At 32.9% G+C, this 26247-nt stretch overlaps 2 protein-coding genes across 3 annotated transcripts; both read left to right on the forward strand.

Annotated features, from left to right (window-relative positions):
• Positions 1-5406: 5406 nt before the first annotated feature.
• On the forward strand, positions 5407-12039 carry LOC149419679 (uncharacterized). The gene is made up of 2 exons (XM_089637230.1): positions 5407-5547; positions 10129-12039. Exons 1-2 carry the CDS (start codon positions 5517-5519, stop codon positions 10653-10655), a joined length of 558 nt encoding a protein of 185 aa, XP_089493356.1. The 5' UTR covers positions 5407-5516; the 3' UTR covers positions 10656-12039.
• Positions 12040-20119: 8080 nt separating this feature from the next.
• Positions 20120-25420, forward strand: LOC149419680 (uncharacterized). 2 transcript variants are annotated; one of them, XR_016302795.1, is made up of 3 exons: positions 20120-20289; positions 22752-24799; positions 25096-25420. XR_016302795.1 is itself a non-coding variant. In XM_089637231.1 (2 exons), exons 1-2 carry the CDS (start codon positions 20259-20261, stop codon positions 23306-23308), a joined length of 588 nt encoding a protein of 195 aa, XP_089493357.1. In that variant the 5' UTR covers positions 20120-20258; the 3' UTR covers positions 23309-25420. The 2 variants fall into 2 exon arrangements, 1 of the variants encoding a protein (XP_089493357.1); XM_089637231.1 differs by having other exon boundaries at positions 22752-25420.
• Positions 25421-26247: the final 827 nt, after the last annotated feature.

The following is a 26247-nucleotide window of genomic DNA, read 5'->3' on the forward strand; positions in this document are numbered from 1 at the left end:
TTTTAGATATTCTAGTGTTTTAAGGTAAGGTTTTTAGGATAAAAAGTTAGATTTGTTATATGGGAAAATAAATATTCTACTATGAAAAAAAAGTTTGATCAAAATGAACATTTGAATTTTGAAAAAAGTTAATTATCTTTTTCCTTCTACCATCGTTTAGAATCACCTCCCGAAGTTAGCGCATTTAACCCCCCGGAAATCCTCTATTTTTAAATTAACTGACAATAACAAAACAAAACATATTCGACTTGGCCCTGATTTTAAGAAAACATACGGAAAGGTTTTAAATAAATCGAATTAATTAATGTTGTTATTAGTGTGGTCAGCAAGTATTTTAGTATATTACGTTTTATATAAATACTGCAGAACTGAATAATAAAATTAGCATTCCCTCCTTCAAATCTACACCCTTTATTATTTCTGTCCTCTTATAATTTAAAATTTTTAAGAACGCAAGTGAATGATACATGGATTAGACCGGACATGTCAACTCTGGTAGGGAATTATAAAAAAATAAGTAACAAGTGCACATTGTAAATAAAACTCTTCAAATAATAAATGTTTAGAAAATTTTACATGGTTAATGCCGAAGAAAGATATACCATCAATTTGCACCATAAATGAACGTAAATGAAAAATATTTTATTTATTTTTTCTCGATCATAACAAATATCGGGGAGGGTGGTGTAATCCAAATAGTTCCGTATATATAGGGTTTTCCAATAAGAATAAAATCCTGTACATAGAAAAGAAAAATAATTAAATATATACCAAAAAATATAGAAAATAAAAGAAAACGAAAGTAAAGTTAAGATTTTAGACATATATGACTAAGGAATTGGCTCCATCGCTTGTAAGTCAACTAGTTGTTGACATTGAATTATTGTTGAACAAAAATAGTATTAAGTCCAAATTTTTTCCAATAACCTGTTGAACAACTAAAAGATCTTTATGGGCACGGCTCCACGGTAACTCAACACAATAACAATCCATTTATTGTCTAGCAATTTATTTTACTCCCTATTTTCGGTTGACGCTAAAAAGAACTGAATTGTTCATAGAATTTGATTGTTTAAAAAAAACGATCGAAACTGTCATATGATCACCCAAATGGCCCTGGCCAACGAAACTACTTCAAAGTCGAATCTGCCATTTTCTGGTAGTTTCATTGGCTCGGGCCACGTGGGTGATCACGTGACCCAGTCAAATCTAGCATTTTCTAGCAGTACTGTGTCACGTGGGTGATCACGTGACACAGATGAATCTTCTGTTTTCTAGTAGTTTCGTTGGCTCGGGCCACGTCGGTGATCATGTGACACTGTCGAATCTGCCGTTTTTGGTAGATCACGTGACACAATCGAATATGCTATTTTCTGGTAGTTTCAGGTCACGTGGATCACGATGAATCTTCCGTTTTCTGGTAGTTTTGTTGGCTAGGGCCACGAGGGTTATCACGTGACACAGTTGAATCTGCCATTTTCAATCGTCTTCGCCGGAGTACGATCTTTCGCCCCATGCTCTACTCATATATTATAATAATTATATTACAGTAATTTGTCATCGGTTTTAAATGAGAACTAGCTTTTGAGTTTTGGTGTAGGAGTAAAAAGTAATATCATAGTACAGGATGTTATGACATTTTAAATTATATTACTTTTGTATTGCTCTTAAATGATGAAATCATGCTATACAAAAAAAAATACTGACGTAAATCATGGTCAAATACTGCAGACTAATAAGTTTAAAGATTGGTGCATAAAATATTAACTATTTTTAAATGTGCGAAACCTTGACTTTCTGCAAAAGAAACTGTTTATTCTAATATTTCATTTACAACACAGCTTTAGAAAGGATAACGGAAATGAGAGATCTTGGTATCATTTTGGATGAAAAACTTAATTTTGCTGGTCACATTCCAATATCACATAATTTGAAGATCTGAGAAAGACTGAAAATTTTTACAGATGGTAGGAAGAGTTCTGATTTTAGTCGATGAATTTTTTGAGTCATTGAATGAGTCAGATAACCTGATGACATTTAGAATTTAACCATTTAAGAACAAATTTGTCAGAATATACTACTAGAAGGGAGTGGATGAGCGACGATTGCGTCGCTCTCGTTATTACTCGTAAAGATTTAAATTGAATGTTGTATAATTAAATAAGTACATTTTTAATGCAGTACTAAAAAATTTGCAGGCATAGTCGAGATGGCCCCACCAAATGCCGGATAAGATTTGATGATTTTTGTTCGTATTTAGTAACTATATCACGAATAAGGAAAGACAATTTATGTTTCTTATCAAATTTAATTCCCAAAAATTTTACTTCAGAGGCGTTGTGGATTAGAGAGTTTTTTATAAAATTTGAAAGGGCGGATTTTAATGACGGTTCGAGAAGGTGATACAATGACTTTTCTGGACTGAAAGTTTAAGACCATTTAAAGTGAGCCATCTGCAAAGGGCATTTATGGCTTAAATAATATATTTGCTAGCTTGTGGGATGTTTTCAGATGATAAGAAAGCTATATCATCTGCGAACTCAATGACTTTTACAAACAAAACTAAAAATAGTTAAGTATGTTTAAAACCAGTCATCGACTACTTTACCATATAACGGGCGTGGGTTTAAACAGCCCCAATTGCTAAGTGTACAAAAGCACCAATTGCTTGTACATGGCAACCATCCAGGCGATCATCGTGGAGACGAGAGTACCCTCTCACATCAAAGTGGGTGGATGGAGTTAATCATGTCTACATGCAGCCACAGAAACAAGGTTTGAATTTAGTAAAAAGGGCAGATCGCAGAATCAAGGCGATCATATCGGAGACAGGAGTACCCTCTCACATAAATTGGGTGGATAGAGTAAATCATGTCTCCAAGATAACAGCCATATAAACAAGGTTTGAATTTAATGGGTTAGGTTAAGGAAGTTAATTTTGTTAAAAATATCCCTACGGCTATATTCTAACATTTTGTTGAGTCACTTTGAAAAAGTGATTTTAATATGGAAGCAGCATGGAACGGTAAATTAGTTTCAGAAGAAAAAAGGTCAATTAGAAACATAATAAGGGTTTTGAGAAATGAGAATTATCTTGGGAGAGTTCTTAAAAAATGTTGAGAGAGCTCGTTTAGGACGGACAATAATTCTTTGCGTTTTTGTGGCATTTGAGAGAGATGAACCATTAGGAGTAGTGAGTTGTGTTGTTGCTGATCGTATTTAGGAGCCGGTTTAGAGATAGGGTGTTTGTATGTGATTTTAGTTGAACGAGAAGAAGCTGTTGTTGAGGAGGGAGAGGTTTGGATGAAGAGTTGCTGGATGATGCCTCAGCAAATGATGTTTTAACATGCGCAAATAGTTTAGAAGCATGCAGAAAAGGCAAGTTCTGAGAGGCCATAGAAAATTTAATATTTTGGCTAGATTGTTCTGGACAAGAAGAATTGATGGCGAAATGAGAGCTCGAGCGATTGAAACATTTAGGTGAGAAAAAAAAAGTACATTGGTCAGCTGGGTGATTTTCTCCACATTTAAAAAATCTGGACGGAGATTTGCATGCAGCTTTGGTATGGACATAACGGCAGCAATTGAAATATTGAGTGGTGGCATAAGTGTACATTTCAACCGGTAATGAGTTAAAGAATAAGCATATATGAGATGGAAGAGATAAAAACAGATTGGGAGGATTTCCAGGAAATGTTGCCCTCAGAGGAGTCCTTGTAATTTAGCCTCCTGACTTTTATGGGATTACCGATATGTCGGGGGGTTGAAGGTGAAGACAGGATTTCTGGGTTGGACGAGATCGGTCGAGATACCTCTAACCAGGCCAAAGTGAGTAACATTAAATTGGTAATGAATGCTTTAAATTTGGATTTTGAAGATATGAATATATTTTGAATGAAGTGATGGCTGACCCCGTTAGGAATTTTACGAAGATTCGGAATCGACCCTCGGCTTTTACACCTCCAGGCTTAAGAGAAAGGTTCTGGCCATTTTATAGGAATTTACCAAATTTGAAAGGGAGAATGGTTTTGATTCGCTCAGGTCTGTGAGTGTATACCACGGAGGAAGGAAGATGTGTATACTATATAGGGGCCTCGGAAATGGGGAGAAAGAAGTTTTTTGGAGCAGATTGAAGAAAAGCTGGTGGGGATTGTAAAGTCAAAGAGGAGTTGAATTTTATTGGGTAAGAGAAGATACTTTGTTGAATTAAGAACGATAGATTCACTGACTTAAATTTCTGTATTTTCACCTACTAGGGGGTCAGGGGGATCTGGGGGCTCTGCAAGGCGTCCAGGAGGGAATTTTTTTAACAAAATCCTCCTCCGTTATTCACTAACTTACTAACAATAACGACAAAAAAGTGACAAAAGAAAGAAAAGTTTGTAAATATCTGGAAATCAGCGGCAAAAAGTGACTCTTGGAAGAGAAAGGTGAACAAAAATCTTCAAGGCACACCTTACTCTTACACATTACACATTACTCTTTTAAACAGGAAAATATTGGTTTTTCGATTATTTTTCAAAGAAGCAATACAAAACGAATGATGGCAGCCAAATTTACGCCTATAAAGACTTTAACCGTCATACTGACGGCTGATCACATGTGAGTGTAATTTTTGGAATAATAGAAAATATTTAACTTTTGAAATTGATTACTTTATTTAATTATGTATACATTTGGCAGAAGACATTCTACAAAAAAAAAACAAAAGAACCAAATATGCGGTGACTGGAAATACGTGTGCAGAGATCAACATGGGTTATAATACTAACAACTGATACCAAAAGATAGTAACCAATTTTTGTACAAATCGAGTTCAAATAATATGCGATACCAAAAGAAAGATAAATACAGATTAGTACTTTCATTTTGTGAGATCGAATCATGAAATGGTATGTTATAAACTTAGTGGAAAAGAGTTATAAAGAAACTCAGCTTAGTGGCCTTAACCGTCACATTGACGGCGGCGATCTTTGTAGGTATAAACCATTGTATTAGAAAAAGTAGATAAAATACGTACCGTTTTTTCACCATAGTCGTTAAATTAGGAATCATGAAAAGTTTAAAAAAATTAAATGATTACAATAAACTTTAACAAATAAAATATTGTCACATTACATCGAGCAGCCGTCAAAATGACGTCTGACACAAGATAATAAAATGATGTTTACAGCTAATATAATCTAAAAAATTCGCTAAAAAGCATGTTTATAATAAATTATTAATAAACAAATTATGTATTTTTAAAATGATTAGTAAACGCACTGTTTGGAACCATAAATTGTTAATTTCTAGCGCTAAAAAATTGATCGCATAGTAAATGTATCGCTCTGACTCTTATGATGCCACGTTAGTACATTGCACCCGTGCGAAGCCGGGGCGGGTCGCTAGTATGGTATAAAATAATTCAAACGCCATTCCAGACAACATTCTGCGATCATCTGCCATAAGCTCAGCCTCGCACCTACCAGTTAAAGTTTAACGTGTTGTCGTTGGTTAAAGTTACTTAACTCAAAATGTCTGAAAAGCTGTTCTTGATAGCTTGCAGTAAGTACAAACATAATTTGGTAAATTTATTTATTTTTTTAAATATATATACATATTTTTTTATTAAATATTACATGCAAATATGTATTTTTTTATGTTTTTAATAAAATTTTGCAATAAATTAACATAAAACGCAATTTCTTAATGGTTTTATAGCATGGTTGAATGTACGAGTATATTAAGTATTTTGTATGGTAAAATAAAAGCTTGTTTTGAACCCACAAGAAAAACATCTGCATTAATAAAAAACTCATTCTTTTGATTCCTTATAATTTTGATTCTTTATAGTTTCGATTCTTCATAATTTTGATTCTTCATAATTGTGATTCTTCATAATTGTGATTCTTTATAATTTTAATTCTTTATAATTTTGATTCTTTATAATTTTGATTCTTTATAATTTTGATTCTTTATAATTTTGATTCTTAATAATTTTTGTTCATTTTAATTTTGATTATTTATAGTTTTGATTCTTTATAATTTTTATTCATTTTAATTTTGATTCTTTATATTTTTCATTTTTATAATTTCGATTCTTTATAATTTTGATTGTTTATAATTTTGATCGTTTATAATTTTGATTCTTTATAATTTTGATTCTTCATAATTTAGATTCTTTATAATTTTAATTTTATAATTTTGATTCTTTACAATTTTTTAACTTTTAAAACAATTTATCTTGTAATTCCATTTTTAACACTTTTTTATTTATCGAAACACATCTTAAAACTTTCTTCTACTTATATTTGTTTTGGTTAGGACCGGTTTCACCTTATCATCGGTCTGAAAATGCCTTTAATAAAATGAAACCGGTCCGGTCCGAAATAAATAAGCGGAAGAATTGAAACATGAAATAGTTTTATTGTTCTTTTAAAGTGACTTTTGAAGGAAGGTTTTTTTGAATTGCGCCGTGGCTCTGGCTAGATAGCTTTTATAATACTTCATTGAATGGCGTGGCTTTATTTAAAGCACATAGGGTTTCTAAGAAAGTTTAAGTTATTTTTTAATATATTTTTATTTAATATATTCTTTTTTGTAACAGCAAAAATATTGTGGCTTAGCTTGATTTCAAAATCAAATTATAAGCTTAAGGGAATGAAATCATCATTGTTAAGCATAAATGCAACTAACATATAAAAAACAGTAATTCTTTGTTAATAAATGTGATGTAAATCTGCTTTTTCAAAACAAGTGTAGGAAATAAAAAAATAAATTAAAATAAGTTAGAATGTGATGTAAATATTAGGAAACAGAAATAAAACTATTTTTTTAATAACGTCTTCACCGTACAAAATTATAAAACATGTTTGACTTCAATCTTCTCAACCTTGGCAATTAAATTTATTGTTTTCGGTGAAGATAATTTTAGAAGTGTTCAGTTTTTACTGGAATAAGAATGGAAATTTATTATCATGAAACGAGTGGCAAATGGCACGAAAATATTTGCTTTTGGAGTAATTCGCTCCATCATTTCAACTTGTGATTCTCAATCTGAGCAATATGGCCCACCAATGGACGATATAAGTAACTTGTGAGGAAGTAGCTTCATTTCTTTTGAAGACAATATTAACGATTCCTAAACGAAAATCTGAAACGGTAAATCAGAAAAAGATACGGTCACATCTAGGACTCGAACCCCTTGCCTTGCCTTGCCGGGGCACATTAGCTCAGTTAGTAGAGCGGTGCCCCGGCAAGACAAGGGTCCTGGGTTCGAGTCCTAGATGTGACCGTATATTTTTCTGATTTACCGTTTCAGATTTTCGTTATTGAATCGCTAATATTGTCTTCAATAATTAAATATTACAATTTGAAGTATTACTTACAAAGTTATTCCAAAAAATTATTAGCTCCATTTCTTTGAAATCGGTCTTTCCGAAGGATAAAAGTCAACAGTATTTATTAGTTTGACCTTGGGCATAGTTCTTTTAAAAAGATTCCCGAGAGGTACGGGGGGGATAAGGAAAAATGTTCTTGAAAAGTGGGCACTGGACCCTAATTTAGACAAATAATAAGAGTGCTTTAGAAGTTACCAGGTAAACATGTTTATGGCAACAAAAAAAGCGTTCATCATCAATATTTTGCTAATATCAAATACCAAACCAGTTCGCCATCATGTTTTTAAGCTATAAATAGTATCACAATAGAGGCATTTCGATTGGATGATCAACGTGAACCATTCTCTTATATTATTTATCAATAGGCAAAATTATATGGTGGAAGAACAATTATTTCGGAAAAAAGTTATTTTTATTGAAATTTTCGCCTTTTTCGTTTACTTTTTTGATTTTATTTCGTAAAACCGAAAGGCATATGATCTTGTACATCTTTTTTATTTTATTTTTTTTTATTAAAGGAAAAGTACATAAAAGTACCTAATAAGGCTTACAATTAACAATGACAATATTTAATACTACTCTTCCAAAGAAGCATTAGCTTGTGTTTGGAAGAGGAGTGTACATTATATTATTGTAGATACCTATTATGTATTTTACGCAGATTCAAGAAAAGTAGAAAAATAAATATATGTTGTAAGTAAAATGTACTATATTATAGCTACTAGTGGTACATTTACCAGAGTTTAAAGACCATTCTATATTTGGAGAAGAAGTTGATTCTTAATTGTATCTTGTATTACTTTTTTGGTGACCGAATATATCATCACATCTTTAAAAAGTTATATAAAGTCACGGAAAGTGATGAAACAAAAACATTATTAGCTGGGTTAAGAACGTTAGGTTAGGTTAGGTTAGGTTAGGTTTTCATTATCTCTAGTGACTTTATATCACTTTTTAAAAGTGTGTTGAATTGTCACTGTGTTAAGTTATCATGAAAACGATTTTTCTTTGCTACACCTGTTGGATTCGAAGAGAAATTATTAGTACTTGATAAGAGAGAATTTATTAGTTGCTGACACCGCGGACTCCTGTCATGGTGATACGGTAAATATTACCGTGTCGGATTCGGTCCTCATCCGGAGTTGATAGGCGCCAGGAGGGATTCCGTTACACCCTTTCTTCTGCAGCAGGCATGATTTCAGATTCTGTGGGGTCAGTTTAAATTCGATATTATTAATATTTTTCAAATTTTTTTTGGCTTAAAAAGGCAGTTTAATTACCAACCTAGTGTGAACCCAAAATAACTTTTTTTTTGATCTGAGTTCATCGTTTTTTTCAACAAATAAGGGTAAAATAATAGTCAAATAACCTATGGTGGCAGTTCTACGCTTTAACCAAGTTTCAAAGACAAATCAGATGATAGTACTCAACTAGAAACCAACTTTTTTCAAATTTTAACTAAAATAATACACATTCTATTTACTCGAAATTATGCCGTCCACAAAATCGACTCCAAATGTGTTGAAGATTCGCCAGTTTTCAGTTTGTACTACATGTTTACGGACAACCGTGTATATTGTCATTAAATGATTCAGCCACTTCAAACATGCTTAAATAGTGTTTTTTTCTCAATTATTTTTAAAGTTTTTAAAACGAGATTCCAAGCTAAGACAAAAATGGCATGTGATTTCAAAAATGTGGAGTCAGCTCGTCAAATGCTCCTTCTCACATCCTTCAATTTTTTTTACAATACTCAATTACCATTGATTCAATAGTTAATTGACCTGCTGCGTCATTACTGTGCTGCTTTCCATAATATTTAATAAATGTCTTAGTGAAGGAGTTTTACCTGACAGGTAGAAGTTAACCTACATCATACTGGTCCTTTGTTATCAGAAACAGCCGTGTATTTCGAAAACCTGAAACATACCTTCTCCTTTTCCATATACTAGTTATGGACCTTAATATTGTTCCTCCATATGGACTCCACTTTACGGTATATATAAAGGCAGTATTAAAATCATCCAAAAAAAAAATCTGCGGTTTTTCATTTTCAGAATGAACGCTTCTAAACGTATCTTTTAGAATATGCTATAGAATAATACGTATCCACTTTCTCTAACTGACGAAGATACCTTGACTTCATGACCCGGTATAAAGTCTGCAATAACATAATCTACTGTGCCGACTTGCTCAAACTAATAAACTTTAAACTACCACCCAGAACAACTTGGTTTAACGACATATTCTACATTAGCTGGTCAGGCTCAAATACTGGTGTCAGGTATCTAATCAGAAGAATATACCAATTGTTTAATCAATATAAAAAATTTGAAGGATTTTGACATATTTTTTGATACATTTCAGTAGAAAATTGAAAGTTGTTTTCCTATAAATAATATTAATAAAACAACAACTTTGACATACCTCCTGTGCATATTATGAACTTTCATTTCTCACTTTAGCAACATTTTAGAACTATTTTATTTTACTTTCTATTCTCGAAAATTTGTATAATTTGTACGAAATTTATTTGGAAACGTTTAATATATTTTTTTCAGTTGCTATGTTAATTTGTGAGAAATGGAAAGGATGCATGTGAATTTTCCAAAAAATGTTTTTTTTTTCATGTTTATTATTGTCTTATTTGGGTTTTCTCCAATAAAAAAAAAAAACAAAGTTAAATATTTTGACTTGATGGCCAAGAAATGCAGCCGATTGATTTTTGTCAATGTTTATTTTACAGTGGTGCTGGCCCTAGATATAACCTTATCTCACCAGGCTCCTGGAAATTGGGGAGGAAACAATATCCGACAACCACGACAAGTAGATTGGAGTGGAGCCATGCTACCACGAGGAGGCAACTGGGGTGAAAATAATCTACCAGTAAATTGGAATGGAGCCATGCCGCCACGAGGAGGCAACTGGGGTGGAAATAATGTACCAATAAATTGGAATGGAGCCATGCCGCCACAAGGAGGCAACTGGGGTGGAAATAATCTACCAATAAATTGGAATGGAGCCATGCCGCCACAAGGAGGCAACTGGGGTGGAAATAATTTACCAGTAAATTGGAATGGAGCTATTCCGCCACAAGGAGGCAACTGGGGTGGAAATAATCTACCAGTAAATTGGAATGGAGCCATTCCGCCACAAGGAGGCAACTGGGGTAGAACTGATCAACTAGTCAGTTGGAATGGAAACAACCAACAAGGTAGTCAGCAATTACCAACAGGAAACGGCTTTTTCCGTTATTGGTGGAGAAGATGTTAATCCTCACCTTCCTTTTCTCCATCTCCTTCTCCTCCCCACTACCTACATCCTCACATAATACCTCAGTTGGGGATGCCATAGTCTCACTGCTCCAGATGGTTTAGAACCGACTCTTGTGCGGTATTCACATCAAAGAATAACAAAACTCACCTGGAAACAATCAGCATGGTGGTAATCAGCAACAAGGAAATTTGATAGGAAACAACGAACAGGGAGAAAATCGAAATCGAAATATTCACCAATGAGGAAATACATGACAGTAACCAGCAACAAAATGATGGTAGTGGAACTAAGAAAGTACAAACTATTGTATTTTAGATACTAAGAACCGGTTTTTTCACAGAATTTCAACAATTCATTATAATTTCATAGTTGATTTTCAAGTTCTGTGAAGATTCTATTCAAGTTATGTTATTATATTGTTATTGGCCAGTTATTTCAAAAAACTGAAATATACACTCGATATAAAATGAGCTTAAAAATATGTGAAATTTTTCTCCGGATTTTTTTTCGGATTGCACGCGTTAAATTAACTATGAATTTTGACATGTCTACTGAGATGTTAAAAGAAAAGTACTCAATATAACGTAAACAAAAGTCAATGCTAGGTACGGACTGTTTTTTAGCATGTAACTGTTTACGACGCTAATTTTAATGGACAATCATTGAATTTATTATTGTCATAAAATTAATTAGATATTGTTCGGTTTAAACTTCAGTGACTTCAAAATTGTAATAAATCATTGTTTAACACAAGACGTTGCGTCTCATCTATTGTTAAATGTAATATTATGATCATCATTTTTTTGTGTGAAATATGATTGCATTCACTGTTTTACATAAAAAGTAAATAAAAATAAAATGTCAAGAAACATATCGTTTACGAACCAGCTCTGAATAGCCAGGTACTTCTAAACCTACCTACATACATACTTCTCTCCTCCACTACCATAAGTCTAAGTCTAAATAAATAAATATGTAAAATCCTACAGGCTCTGGGCAGTCGGGACTCGTAATGAATAATTCCTATTCACACAGTTAATTTCATCAAAATCAGTTATTCCTGTTAGTTATTCCTCCCTAATTCATGAATTATGGTTCTAACCCACCACAGAACATAAATCAGTGGATTTAGATTCTAAGGACGGGTTGTTTCACAGAATTTGAAAAATTTGTCAAATTTCATATTTAATTTTCAAGTTCTGTTCAAGTTCCGTTCTTCTTTCAGTTTTGTGAAGCAACTGGCCCATTATTATATAGCAACATAACTTGAGTAGGACTTTGACAGAACTTGAAAATTAATGTTGAAATTCGATAATTTGTTCAAATTCTGTGAAACAACCCGCCTAAATCATGTAAAAAAATATATCTTTCTACTAATAAATGTGTTTTATATTTAACACAACTGTTTATTATACAAACGGTTGTTTGTATGTCTCTGTAAAACTATGCTTTCTTCTTTATTGAGTTTTTATTTATTTTTGTATTAACTCCACATAGGAGGCCCTGAATAAAATAATTTCTCTCAGGGCCTATATCATCTTTGGGGATGCTGTGTGGAAGGGTCTTTTTGTGGAGAGGAAGGAGTGAACATGGGTCTTAAAGATTCCCATGTTGTAGGAGGGAGGAAACACAGAGGCCGGCAGTTCGTTCCACAGCCGAGCTATTGAACTTAAGAACGAATCGTAGAAGCGACCCGTTCTCATGTGACAAATGTCAACCGTGTACAAATGTTGGGCGCGCGTTTGGCGTGTATCCCGACTACGCACTGGTGCCGAAGGGATCAATGAAGCTTGTTCCTCAGAGCATCTTCCATTGTAATACCGATAGAACAAGGACAGCATACCTACCTGACGCCTATGCTCTAAAGATTGCAGTCCGTATGTTAAGATTGGGGAATCTATCAAACGGACCGCTCGTTTCTGCACAGTGTCAAGGGTTTTTTTCAGGTATTTTGGGGCTCCGGACCAGAGATGGCTGCCGAATTCGACAGTAGGGCACACTTGCGATTTGTACAGGGTCAGCAGGTGTGTACTATTAAAGTATCTGCGGGCCATGTACAGTGCACCCAGCTTCTGAGAGGCCAACTTTACTCTGGTACAAAACATTTTGGTTTTTATCTTGAAGTGCATTAAAAACGATTAGTACCTTTATAAGTATAATGGTGTTGACAAGCACTAGTTTTATACATAGGGATTTCTACGTGATCTTGTTTGGTTACTTATTTTTGTAGAAATTGTTGAATTGAAATGGTATATGTAAATTTTTAACAGTGTAATATTTTTTAAAATTTTGTTTACACTAAGAGCACAAAAAGAAGTAAACAGCTGCGTGGTCAGAAATATCGATGGGTTTTGCAGGATGACTTTAAAAATTAACATATGAACGTTTTTTACGGTCAAAATTCTCTCCCCAAACGATTTTCCTTATTGTTAGATAGATTGGGCAAGAGAAAAATTTAGTTTAAAAATTTAAAAAAAGATATTTTTTTAATCGTATGTCGAACTGTTGCGAAGTTTGAAGATGTGTTCAATGTTGAAATTAAACTATGTAAATTTTTATAAGGGATTTATTCTGTTGCTGGGATAAAACAGTCGTAAATATTTTTTGCAATATTTTATATATCACACAGTAATTAATCACAACAAACACAGCAAGGATTATTTAAGTAATCGATTAAGTTGTTTTGATTAGCGCATTAAACATATATGTAAGTAGTAGACTGCCTTAGTACATTCCCGCTGTCGCTTATATAAGGCGCGATTGCATCGATAATCATCCAGCGGGTAGCTAAATAGACAGTACCTACGGTGTTTGCTAGTAGGTTCCAATGCCATTCAAGTTGCACCTAAGAACGTTCCCTAACATTTTAATTACTATCGCTACAATGTGTTGCCGCCCAAAACGCTGAAGATTATAGCGGTCGCTCAATGCCTGTAGAAATAGGGCGGTAGTTTCAAGTATGGTCCGGTTTGACTTCTAGTCAACGGCCGAAGTGTCCAGTAGGTTTTACCACGGCCTAGGAAGCTAGGTACTACTGTGTACTAAGAAGTATCTGACACTGTCCGACTTGAGTAGTGGCGTACCACTACAGAACCATGTTTTTAATGTATTTATGTTGGAATTTGCTATCCTTGTTGCCTTCTCCCATATTTTTCCTTTTGTTATCAGTACAGTATTATCCACATAAGACATGATATCACCATATATTAGGATTGTGAAAATTTTATTGACATATATTATAGTAAAAAAGATTGGACCGCTGACAGTTCCTTGCGGTATGATAAAAGATGAGGTTTTGGGTTCACAAGGTATTATTTATTATATAATAAATAGATATACTGTCTATATTTTAAATGAATTTTGAACCATGATAGCGCTATTACATCTATTCCAATTTGATTTTTTTTTTGTGAGTTTGGAATGTGAAATCCTATCGAATGCCTTGCGGAGGTCAATGAAGATACCAATACACTTTTCTCCATTATCCAAATCTTGCATTATTGTCAATGTTAGTTTAGCAATTGCATCTTGTGTGCTGAGATTGAACCTAAAGCCCAATTGATGTGGACTCATTATCTTCTTCTCTTATATGTAGTTGTTGATTAATTTTGATGTAAGCCCTGTTGTACGGTATTTAGAAATATTTTTTTCTCCACCAGATTTAAAAACTGGAGTGAGAATAGTTTTCTTGTAATTATTTGGGGATACACCTTTTTTAAACTGGTGTTTATTATATAAACAATTGGTTTTCTGATTTACTTATATACAGCTTTTAATGCTGTAACAGTTATATTGTCGTTTCCAGGGGTTGTTGATCTTTTCAAACTAAATATGGTATTTGTAACATCTTTGTCAATTACTGACAAAATGGAGTTAAAACCTTCCTCAGAAATGAATTTTATTCTGGTTGGTTAGTTTATTTTCAAGGACAATATTACGGGCTAGGTTCATAAGGAAGTGTAACACAGCACAATAACCCAAAAATAAAACACGATGAAATACATACTAAACTGTTTATTTTGTGGGTCGCAAAATAAATAAAACAATTATAATACTCGTATGATTTGAAATTTTCACGGCCAAAAGTATTATAGTGATTTGTTTTTGGGATATTATGTCGTGTTGCACTACCTCCTTCTTTAGTCAATGTTTCGGACAGCATTGCAGTGTCCATCATCAGGGCAGATGTGTAACACTAATCTAAGATTGTGGTGAAGTGCGCAACACGACATAATATCCCAAAAACAATTCACGAATTTTACGATCCAATATTTGTCTCGAGATCAACTTTAAACATATTTATAAATAAAAAACAAAAGATGCTCACGTTTGTGTTGATAGTTCTTTGAACCCTAAAACTATGTGAAGTCATGGCAAACCAATATTAAATTATACTTCTTATGATTTCATTCGTCAAGTTCTGCGTGTTATCAGGAAATAGGTATTCTTGGAAAAGCGAAATAAAAAACATCCAATCAAGTAGATTTTTTATGTTAAAAAATTTATGTGATTATGATAACTTATTTTATTGTAGGCAATAACGCTACAATATATATACTTGTCATTATCTCACAAAATCAAGATAAAATGTGGTAAGTAAGATACACTTTTATTTGTTTCCAGCGAATTTTGAATTCAAACGTTTCTCATGTTATTGCGTTCCACCAATATATGTACTATACATACTTTAGACAACGATTGCGAGTGACATGGGCGCCTGACGGATTTTGAGGTGTCATGTGATTAAGTATGTACTTAGCCATAATAGAGCAACAACAGTTTGCAAATGGCGGCGATTCTTGTTGATACTCGTTGTTACTGCTAAAATGTACTTAGTTTTACCACTATACTATACATATAAAAAAGCATATAAATAAAAGAGTTGTGTTAGTTGGGGACAGCACTAAATTCGTAATTTCGTTGTTGCGCACCCAGACCTCCACTCTAGTCGGCCTTGTATTTTCTCTATAAAGCGTACAATTTTCAGTCGGGTAACAACTTTATTATTTATAACCATCGAAAAAATTAGTAATGTGCGTGTATTTACAAATATAATGTTATTCCTGGCTTTTACTATTGTGGGCCGAGTATTTAAAACATATTCTCATCACGCACTAGGGCATTTTTGCACCTTTTTACCTTAAAAAAGTGACAAAAGAAAATATAGCGTACCCGAAGAATTTTTTTTTAAATTTCAGCCTTACACCTTGGAAGAACTCAATTTGAGACATCTATGACATCAGGATCAGGAATTGGCTCCATTGCTTATGTAGCTTTTTATTTCTTCAACCCACGTTCTAAAAAACGTCAAAGAAGATATATGGCATTTAAACAAAAAGTCTTGGGTTTTTTTTAATGCAAACATAAAAAGTTGTCTACACTGAATTATTACTGTTGAACGAAAAAGTGGTATTTTTTTATGAATCATATTATTAAATTTTTCCTCATGTTCAAGTACCTACTAAGCCTGTAATTTTTAACGGCACAGGGTGCGGCAAAACAGAAAATGCAAAAACAGATAAAGCAGTTTTGAAAGGCCATTAAAAAAACGTCCTCACTTACAGAAACGGGGATTATTTTATTTTATTTGGTACAACAAGCCGTTCTATGCATCAATCCCTGAAAGTGACATCAGAAAGATGATTTTGACGCATCTCGACGGGTGTAGCGGCGATTTACTACTGATTTCGATCTTTGAATTCTTCCAAAATTTTTGGCCGATGTTTAAAAACATTTTTCTTTGAGTATCCCCACGAGTCGCAAATTGCAGCAATAAAGCCCGCTGGGTAGCGCAGAAAGAACGGCCATTTAAAAAAAACATGCAGACGGCGAAATCACGGTGTTGTGATAATGGCATTACCCTTTTGACACACGACCCTTCCCATATTCCTAATCCCTCCACACGGGATGTACCGACTACACTGTCAGTTAAAACTACACTGTCAGTTTTGCTGCACCCTTTATTTGACTTTAACTAGGCATGGGTTTGACTTTTGTCAAGCAAACTACATGTCTTATTATGCAGGTATACACGCAAACCTCATGTCTTGCTATGCAGATATACACGCAAACCTGATGTCTTTCAATGCAGGTAAACACGCAAACCTCATGTATTTCTATAGAATTATACAAATAAATTTGTAATTTATCTTCGGTTTTCAAATGAAACATATTAAGTAAATTTCAATTGAGTATGATTTTGTAAACCTACGCTACTAATGACATATAAAAAATACTGTAGTAAATCATTGTCAAATAATGCAGTCAAATATTAGCAACTTTGGTGAATACGAAATGATCCATTTTTTTAATTTAGAAAAGTGGAAAACCTTGACATTCAACAGAAATAAATCTCCTGTTTTAATTAGAATACTCAATTAATAACACAGCTTTAGAAAGAATCACGGAAAAGTGAGACCTTGGTATCATTTTGGATGAAAAACTTAATTTTGCTAGTCACATCCGCCAAATTTTGAACATATTTATGAAAACATTATGCTTCATTTGAACAACCAAAAACTTTCATTCCATGTAAATCATAAAACTGTTAAATGTGTCTCTGGTTAGAAGTCTAATTTAATTCTAAATTATAGTGTTTACAAGTAAATAAAATAACAAAATATATTTTTTCTAAAATATTTATATTTTTAGATACTGAAATATTTATTGTTATCTTTTTTCTCATGCAAATAATTAAAAACTCTTACCTAAAAGTAAGTATCAATACGCGGTTAAATTTTCGAAAAAAGCATCAAATTTTTTATCTTTTGAATCTGTATGTCCTATCGTTAGAATTAGATGTTTTCAGTCAGAGAGGCGAGGATATCATAATCCTTGATTAATGAAAGTATAAAATAAGAACAAGGGCTTCTAACATCTATCAATATAGCTAATCAAAAGACATAGCTAATATTAATAAAACTGACACACCCATTGTTAAGATGGATATCGAAGACCAAACAATACATGTTAATTCCAACAACAAAAAAATCTCTCACCGTTTCAATGAATTTTTCTCCAATATCGGACCTAAACTAGCAAAAATATTTGAGACATAAAGTCTCGGAGACGCCAAACGACGTACCTACGGTAACTCTCAGCTATAATCCATTTTATTTTACTCCCACCTCTGAAATATAAATTAAAGAAATAATCTAATCTCTTAACAGAAGCTCTTCCGAAAAAGATCAGATTTCAGCAGAAGTTATCAAAAACAAAAATATATTGCCTTACATCGTAAACATGTAATTTATCTATGTAAGCTTCAATATTGGTTTATTTCCTAGTTGCTTAAAACAGGCCACAATAATCCCAATCTTCAAAGCGGGTGACAAAATATCTGTAAACAACTACCAACCGATATCCCTACTTGGCACAATATTTAAAAATGCGGTGAAGCATAGACTGTAAATTTCTTGAGGATAAAATATTATCAGATAACCAATACGGCTTGCGAAAAGGTAAGGAGTGCTTCAGATACGAAAGCCGCTCTCACCAAATTCGTCTCTCATAATCTTGACATTGGTCGCAAACCACTTGCTGTTTTTCTCGATCTAGTAAAAGCATTGGATACGGTCTCCCATTCCTTACTGTTTAAAAAAGCTTCAACAAATTGGAATAGCAGGAGTAGCTTTTTTATGGTTTCAAAACTATCTAACAAACCGATCGCAACAAACTCATATCAGCTCTGATAAAATACAAATGAGCAAAAAATTATCTATGTCCTACAAAGTACCTCAAGGCAGTGTACTAGGCCCACTTTTATTTCTTATATACATCAAAACACTCTGTACCGTGGATATAGATATAAGATACCATCTATACCAGATAAGATACCATCATTTGCAGATGATATAGTATAAATATTTGAAGATTAATCATGGCAATCAGTAACTCATAAAACTAATAATGGCCTAATAAAAGTAAAGCATTGGCCATACACAAACCTTCTCACACTTAATATCCACGGAAAAGAATATATGACATTTTCTTTATGCAAACATAATGCTTCCAATAACTGTCCTCAATAATCATCCACTCGTGTTCACTCAATCAAACCACTCATGAAACCTCACATAAAATCCATTGCACATGTTCCACCCTAAAACCATCGAAGGTAGTTAAATATGTGGCAATAATCATAGACGACCAACTATGCTGGGAGGCTCAAATAAATGACACAGTAAAAAGACAATGTAAGCTGTGCCATATATTCTGCTCTCTTAGGTCCAAATTAGACTTGGAGACTCTAAGAAACGTCTATTTACCCTTTTACAATCCTTAGCAACATTAGGTATTGTGGGATGGGGTAGCTGTGCTGAATCTATTATTAATCCATTTATTACATTTTAAAAACTAATTTTAAGAATTGTATTTAAATGCAAACCTACTCACCCCTCAAACGAACTATTTGTAAGCAAATTAGGGTCTTAGATATTCGCCAAATATTTACTAAGCAAGCTTGTTCTAAATACGGAAAAACAACCTGCTGGTGTCTCCACTACATCAACACACACCCGCTTTTCATCAAACCTGGGATGCGTGGTTCATAAAACTAGAATCACATTCGCTCAGCGACAATTTTGGTTCATCGCTCCTAAAATATACAATGCTTTCAACACAGATATAAAATCAATTAATTCTAAATCCTTTTTTATTACCCTTGTTCAAAGAATACCTGAGTCTTAAATATATCATTTATTTACTTTTATCTTCATTTCTATTTTTAATGGTGTCTATAATAATACGCATTAAAAATAAATAAATTACCATAACACTTTCCATTTCCGTAATGTTTTATTATTGTTATTCTTACATAAAAAAATGTAAGACTACCATAATAAGGGTATCAGCCTAGTATGGTAGTTGAGTAAGTCATCAAAAATTATAATTTTTTAATATTTTGCATATAAAACCAGGGAGAGGTTAAAAGAAAGGAATTTACAACTGCGGTTCTTCTGGTTGAAGGTAGCATTCTTTTCCAGGCGTGTTCTTCTGAATTTATTCTGGAATGAAGGTAACGAGGTCCATCCCTCGTGTCCGGGAATCAAGCGGCCATCTTTTTTCGGTCTTTTCTCAGTCATTCGCATACATATGAGCATGATGATTATAGGGTAGCTCTCGCATTTTTTCCAGGGCTTGTTTTCAACTCCTATCACTCACTAAACAAAGGAGACGCCCGCACCAGCCATGGCTGCCATTTTCATTCTCATCTCAAAGCAAAAGCATGAGATCACGCCATCAGTGGGATGAATGCCAAACTCGTTTAGAACTCATCTGATTGTACATTCCTTGGTAGAAATAGCACATTCCTTTTACCTGCGTCGATATTGAAGGCACAATTAGGTTTCAGTGTTGCAACAAGCCATCGCCCGTTGTCTTCCCTGCCACCTCCCGTTTCAGTTGTCAGTGTTCTGAGTTATTATTGAACCGGTTCATATAGCAGTTATAAGGATAAAAATATCATTAAGTACGTTATAAAGTAATTCAAACTCCATTCTAGACCACATTCTGCATTGATCTGTCAGGAGCTCCGGATACTATACTCGTAGAGAGTTTACCGTTTTATTCTTGATTAAAATTGTTTTAATATCACTGAAAATGGCTGAAAAGCTTATCTTGATAGCATACTGTAAGTACAATCATAATTTTTACATATTTTTTTTCATACTTAGTTTTCACAAGTTTTTATTAAATATGTACGTACATATAAATTTTTAATTTAAGTTTTAAATAACATTATGAAATAAATAAATATTCTAAAATAAAAATTTCATGTATTAAAGCATTTACATAATAATATTTGGCATCTTAAATCAAAGATTGTTTTGATCCTAAAAGATTTATTTATTAGAAAATATATGCATTATTCAATAAACGCACTGTTATGATTACAAATACTTTTGAAACTTCAAATGAATTCATGTTGGAATAAAATTATTTGGATTTTTTATATTTCAAAACGATTTTTAAATCGTTCCTCTACTTACCATTTTTCTGAACGGACTGATTTCACCTGATAGCGGGATCAGTCTGAAGATGCCTGCTATAAAGTGAAACCTGCCCAGTCAGAAAGAAATAAGAGGATGAAACTTAAAATGGTGTTTTCTTACATCAAATAGTGTTATTGTTCTTTTGAAGGATCATTGAATGTTTTTTAAAGTGCGCCGTGGCTCTCAGTGGACAACTTTTAAACTCGTATTACTGCTCTTAAATAACATGGCTTTATTTTTAAGCACTTTTATTTTTAGGTATTTTTTATATGTTGTTTAAAGAAATTTTTAGGTAGTTTTTGATGGAATTTTTACCCACGAACTTGTTTTTTTTTGCAACAGAAAATATTGTGGCTTAGCTTAGACAATTTTCAAAACCAAATCATTAGGGTGAAATGAATGAAAATAGGTTTATTATAACAGAATTTTGTTGTAAATATGATTTAAATATAAATGAATAAATGAAATGTAAATCTGCTATTTTACAAGCGAGGGAAGGAATGAATAATAAATGATAAAAATAAGTCAGCATGTGATGTAAATATCAGAAAACAAACATTTTAACATTTTCTTTACTAACCTTTTCACTGTAAAACATGTTTTCTTCAACCTTAACAAATGATTTTATTGATTTTGGTGTTTAAGTGGATACATTTTACGTTAGTTTAGTTAAGGTTAGGTTAGGTTAGGTTAGGTTAGATAATATTGAATATTGTTAAATATTGAATAGATACTAAGAAAAGCTACCGGGATAAACAGCCAATGCTTAATAAATTAACAATAAGTAAACAAATTTATAATAAATAAATTTAAAACAAAAAATTATCTAACAATGTTACACCAAAGCAACAACATTTTTGAAATGCATAGAAATGGTGGAACAGTGTTAAGTGTTAGTGAACACTTAACATTGGTGTAACATTGTTAGATAATTTCCAGTGGGAATAAGAGTGGAAATTTAATTTAATGAAACTTGTGGCAAATGACACGAAAATAGTTTAAATGGAATTTATTTTAGGCAAATTTTTTGCTCGATATGATTTGAGATTTTTACATCCAAAGAATTATAGTGATTTATTTTTGGGGTATTTTGCCGTGATGCGCTACCTTCTTATTTAGCCAATGTTTAGGAAAACATTACATGTAACTGTAATGCTGTCCGATACGTTAGATAAAGAAGGAGGTATCGCAACACGGCATAATATCCCAAAAATAAATCAGTGTAATCTTTTGCTCCTTCATTTAGACCAGTGATTCTCAAATTGGGTATATGGCCCACCAGTAGACGATAAAAGTAATTTGTGAGGAAGTAGCTTCCTTTCTTTGAAATATAACTTCCCGAACGATAAGAATCAACAACATTTATTTGTTTTTCAATGGCCTAGTACGTTTTTAAATTTTCAGGGGAGGGGGGGTTATAGGGAAAAATATTCGACAAAAGTGGGCAATGCCCTAAAAGTTGGGAACCCCCGATTAAAACGGAAAAATTGAGGGCTTTAAAAATAAATTTGCCAGTCAAACCAGTTTATGGCGCGACAAAACAAGCAGTCAACATCAATAATTTTGCTTATGTCAAATAACCAAACCAGTTATTCAACATATTCATAAGCTATCAATAGTATCAAAATAGATGTATTTTTTTTAGCTGATAAAGGAGAACCATTCGTTAATATTATTTGAAATCGGTTTAGATACGAGTACGTTAATGATAAGATTTTTGGTCGCTTGGAAATACTACTGCAATGGTTCATAGATACAATCTATTTGTTTGTACGTCTTCTTTGTCATACATAATATGTCTTTGTTGATAAACTGATTAATTTCAGTTTAATGGAATAGTATTTTGATTCAGTTTAATGGAATAGACGAATAACAAATAAATAGAAATATATCATAGAAAAATATGATTTCATAAAATCATAGAAATATATGATTTCAAGATTGTGGACCCAGCTTGTCAAATACTCCTTCCCACATCCTTTTTGATCAATTTATTTTACAATAATGAATTACCATTTGTTTAATAGTTCCATTTAAAATTTCTTAATTTCACTCACAAGACATGCAGCTGATTGATTTTTTGTCAATGTGTATTTTACAGTGGTGCTGGCCCTGCAAATAACCTTATCTCACCAGGCTCCAGGAAATTGGCGACGACGAGAGCAAGAAGAAAAACATTGGCATGAAAACAATCGGCAACAAGAAGGTGACCTGGCTGAAAATAATCAACAGGAAGGCAATCAACAGGGAAACAATCAACCAGGAGGAAACTTGCCAGGAAATAATGGACGACGACCACAACAAGGAGGAATGAATTGGAATGGAAACAATCAGCCACAAGGAGGCAACTGGGGTGGAAATAATCTACCAGTAAATTGGAATGGAGCCACGCCGCCACAAGGAGGCAACTGGGGTGGAAATAATCTACCAGTAAATTGGAATGGAGCCACGCCGCCACAAGGAGGCAACTGGGGTGGAAATAATGTACCAATGAATTGGAATGGAGCCATGCCACCACGAGGAGGCAACTGGGGTGGAAATAATGTACCAATGAATTGGAATGGAGCCATGCCACCACGAGGAGGCAACTGGGGTGGAAATAACGTACCAATGAATTGGAATGGAGCCATGCCGCCACAAGGAGGCAACTGGTCTTGAAATAATCAACGCGGAGATAGGAATGCAAATAATCAACAAGGTAATCAGCAACAACCAACAAGAAATAACTTTAATCGTTTTTGGTGACAAAATTTGAAGAGCTAGTTTCTCCCCACTTTTCCCTTCCCCATCTTCTTCCCTTCCCTGCTACTTTCATCCCCACAACATACCACAATAAGGGATGCCATAGTCTCTCTGGCTTCAGGGGGCAGTTTTACCTCACAGCACTTTTGTGAGGTGAACAAAACTTAGTGAGATTAGTTACATCAATAATTTTGCTAGATTTTTTTTTATTTTACGCTCATAAAAGCTTTTACAAACATTTGAAAATACGAACATTACAATTCAGTGAAACAGTAATCAATATTAAAATTTGCATCTAAAATTATACAGAACCCATACAAAAGAATGGTATTATGCTAAACTTAATTGTTATTATTACTGAGGTATGTTATTATAGCCTTCTTGTAACTATATTCCGTAAAGTTGAACATATCTACGATTTCTTATAAAATATTGCCAACTGCATGCAATTTAGGTAAAGCGAGTATCTAAATGACTCAGTCCTGATATTTTTATTGCAATTAAAAAGAGTTTTGGATCGACAAGTTCTTATAGGTATATGTAAGGTAATTAGACTTAATAAATCAGGGCTGTCTATAATACCACCAACAATTTTATAAATAAAAATCAAGTCGGAAACAAGTCTTCTATCTGCCAGTTTTAATAAGTTTAGTTCTTTCATCAAGTGTTTGAAGTTTATTGTTTCAATTGGTAGACCGAGTTTAAAGTTAATGAATCTAAGGAATTTATGCTGATTTTTTTCAAGTGGATTTTGAAGTGAGGGGACCAGATAGAAGAATTATATTCGACTTGACTACGAAGTAAAGAAGAATATAAGATTTTTAATGTTGAAGTATCACGAAAGTCTCTGCCTTTTCGAAAAATGAAACCAAGCATTTTTAATCCTTTGTTGGTTACTGAATTTGTTTGTGAAAGGAAGTTAAATTTTGAATCAAAATCACGCCAAGATCATTAATTTCACTGACATGTGAGGGGAACATTATTGATTTTATATTGGTAATAAAAAGGTTGGGTTATTCTGAAAAATCTTATTATGTTTAAATCTAATTATAGCGTAGACACAGTGGGGATAATTTAAGGCGAAGCTTAATGCTAAATCACTATTTTGATTAATCTTTATAACGAATTGGTGTACATTATGAATACAACAAAATATTATTTAGATAAATTGACGGTGTTCCTATCGATTCGCTTGAGTGGACTACAAATAAAAAATAAATTACTCGAAAAAAATATATTTGTAAACTAGTAAAAACAATATTTTTCAATAGAAATATATGAACGCGTAAAGGAAACAACTTTAAAAAGGAAAAGTACAGTATTATAGCTAAGATTATCTGTGACAGTTTCACTTGATTAATTTTTTTTCTTTGTTATAAAATTATTTACAAAATAAATAAAAACCAGGTAAGTTTTTAGATTCTCACGGCCAAAAGCATTTTTGTTGTTTGTTTTTGGGGTGTTATGCCGTGTTGCGCTAACTCCTTCTTTAGCCGACGTTTCGGACAGCGTTGCAGTGTCCATCATCAGGGCAGATCCGGTAGATCCGAAGATGTGTAAATACAATTTACACATCTTCGGATCTACCGGATCTGCCCTGATGATGGACACTGCAACGCTGTCCGAAACGTCGGCTAAAGAAGGAGTTAGCGCAACACGGCATAACACCCCAAAAACAAACAACAAACATAAATAAAAACCAGTTTTGTGCTTCAAATCGAACGTTTCTAGACTCACTATAAGATATTTCTTCACAGGGTTTTCAGGTGATTTTTGACGAGGAATCATAGTTTTATATTATTTAGAAAGGACACTTACACTGTTTAAATATAAAGGATTTTTTTCACTCACAAATCATTTAATCTAATAAGTTTATAGTTTTAATAAAATCACAGTAACTAGTTGATATGCATAAAAATGTTATAGGTATTAAATAAGATAATTTAGAAGCATTTATAAATGAGGAAATCACAAATATGTTTGAATACTTACTTAACAACAAAATAAATTTATCTAATCAAAAAAATACATCCTTTTTAGCCCTTAATTTTACTTTCTCTCTGCAATCCATCACATCCCATAATATTACATATTATGTGTTATTTTGGCTTTCTCCGATGTTGAATTATTATTACATATAATGTAAATATTTTAATTTTTATTACATATTGTGAAATTATTTTAATTTTTATTACATATTATGTAATTATTGTAATTTTTATTATATATTGTGCAATTTTAATTACATTTGATGTAATTTTATTATAATGTAAAATACATCAAAAGTTTAACTTCTCAATATAAATCCATTAAATGTTGTTTGTATATTTCCTTGCGATTAGATATATATTGATGTCTACCTCCGGAATATTTATTATCACTTTGTTTTTTTTTCCGTTATTTCTGGCTTTCACCCTTCAAGGGTGTTCTTGGCCATCATTTAAAATTATTGAGAAATGAAAAGTGAATTTAAATATTAATTTTATTTAAATAGGAAAATTTCAAAATTATAATGAAAATTGGAGTCGAGTTCAGACTTAGAAGAGATGAGATGTTGAATGGAGGGGAGGCAATTTTAGATGAGGCTTGATAGAAGAGAGGATATTTGTATAGAGAGGGACAGCCAAAAAATATGTAATCTAAAGTTCTCACTTCTAGACCACAGAATGTACAATCTGGGGAGTCAACGACGTGAATTTTAAAAAGATGGGAAGGAACGGAACAATGTCCGATCCTCATTCGAATGAGTGAAGAAATTTTTTTTTTGGCAAAATGAGGGAATTGCTGAAACCACGGTTTTGATGGAATAGTCTTTTGTATTGATGCATAGCAGGCTCCATTGGATTGACTAGCAA

Source organism: Hesperophylax consimilis, chromosome 11 (genome assembly GCF_061612785.1).
Source record: "Hesperophylax consimilis isolate HC1 chromosome 11, BYU_Hcon_1.0, whole genome shotgun sequence".
Lineage (NCBI taxonomy): Eukaryota > Metazoa > Arthropoda > Insecta > Trichoptera > Limnephilidae > Hesperophylax > Hesperophylax consimilis.

What these genes read in the sequence shown, in the direction of transcription:
- LOC149419679 (XM_089637230.1), top strand. Translation starts at nt 5,517, where the DNA reads ATGTCTGAAAAGCTGTTCTTGATAGCTTGCA. An exon ending in GCTGTTCTTGATAGCTTGCA is followed by an intron (nt 5,548 to 10,128) that starts GTAAGTACAAAC and finishes TTTATTTTACAG; the next exon opens with TGGTGCTGGCCCTAGATATA.
- LOC149419680 (XM_089637231.1), top strand. Translation starts at nt 20,259, where the DNA reads ATGGCTGAAAAGCTTATCTTGATAGCATACT. An exon ending in GCTTATCTTGATAGCATACT is followed by an intron (nt 20,290 to 22,751) that starts GTAAGTACAATC and finishes TGTATTTTACAG; the next exon opens with TGGTGCTGGCCCTGCAAATA.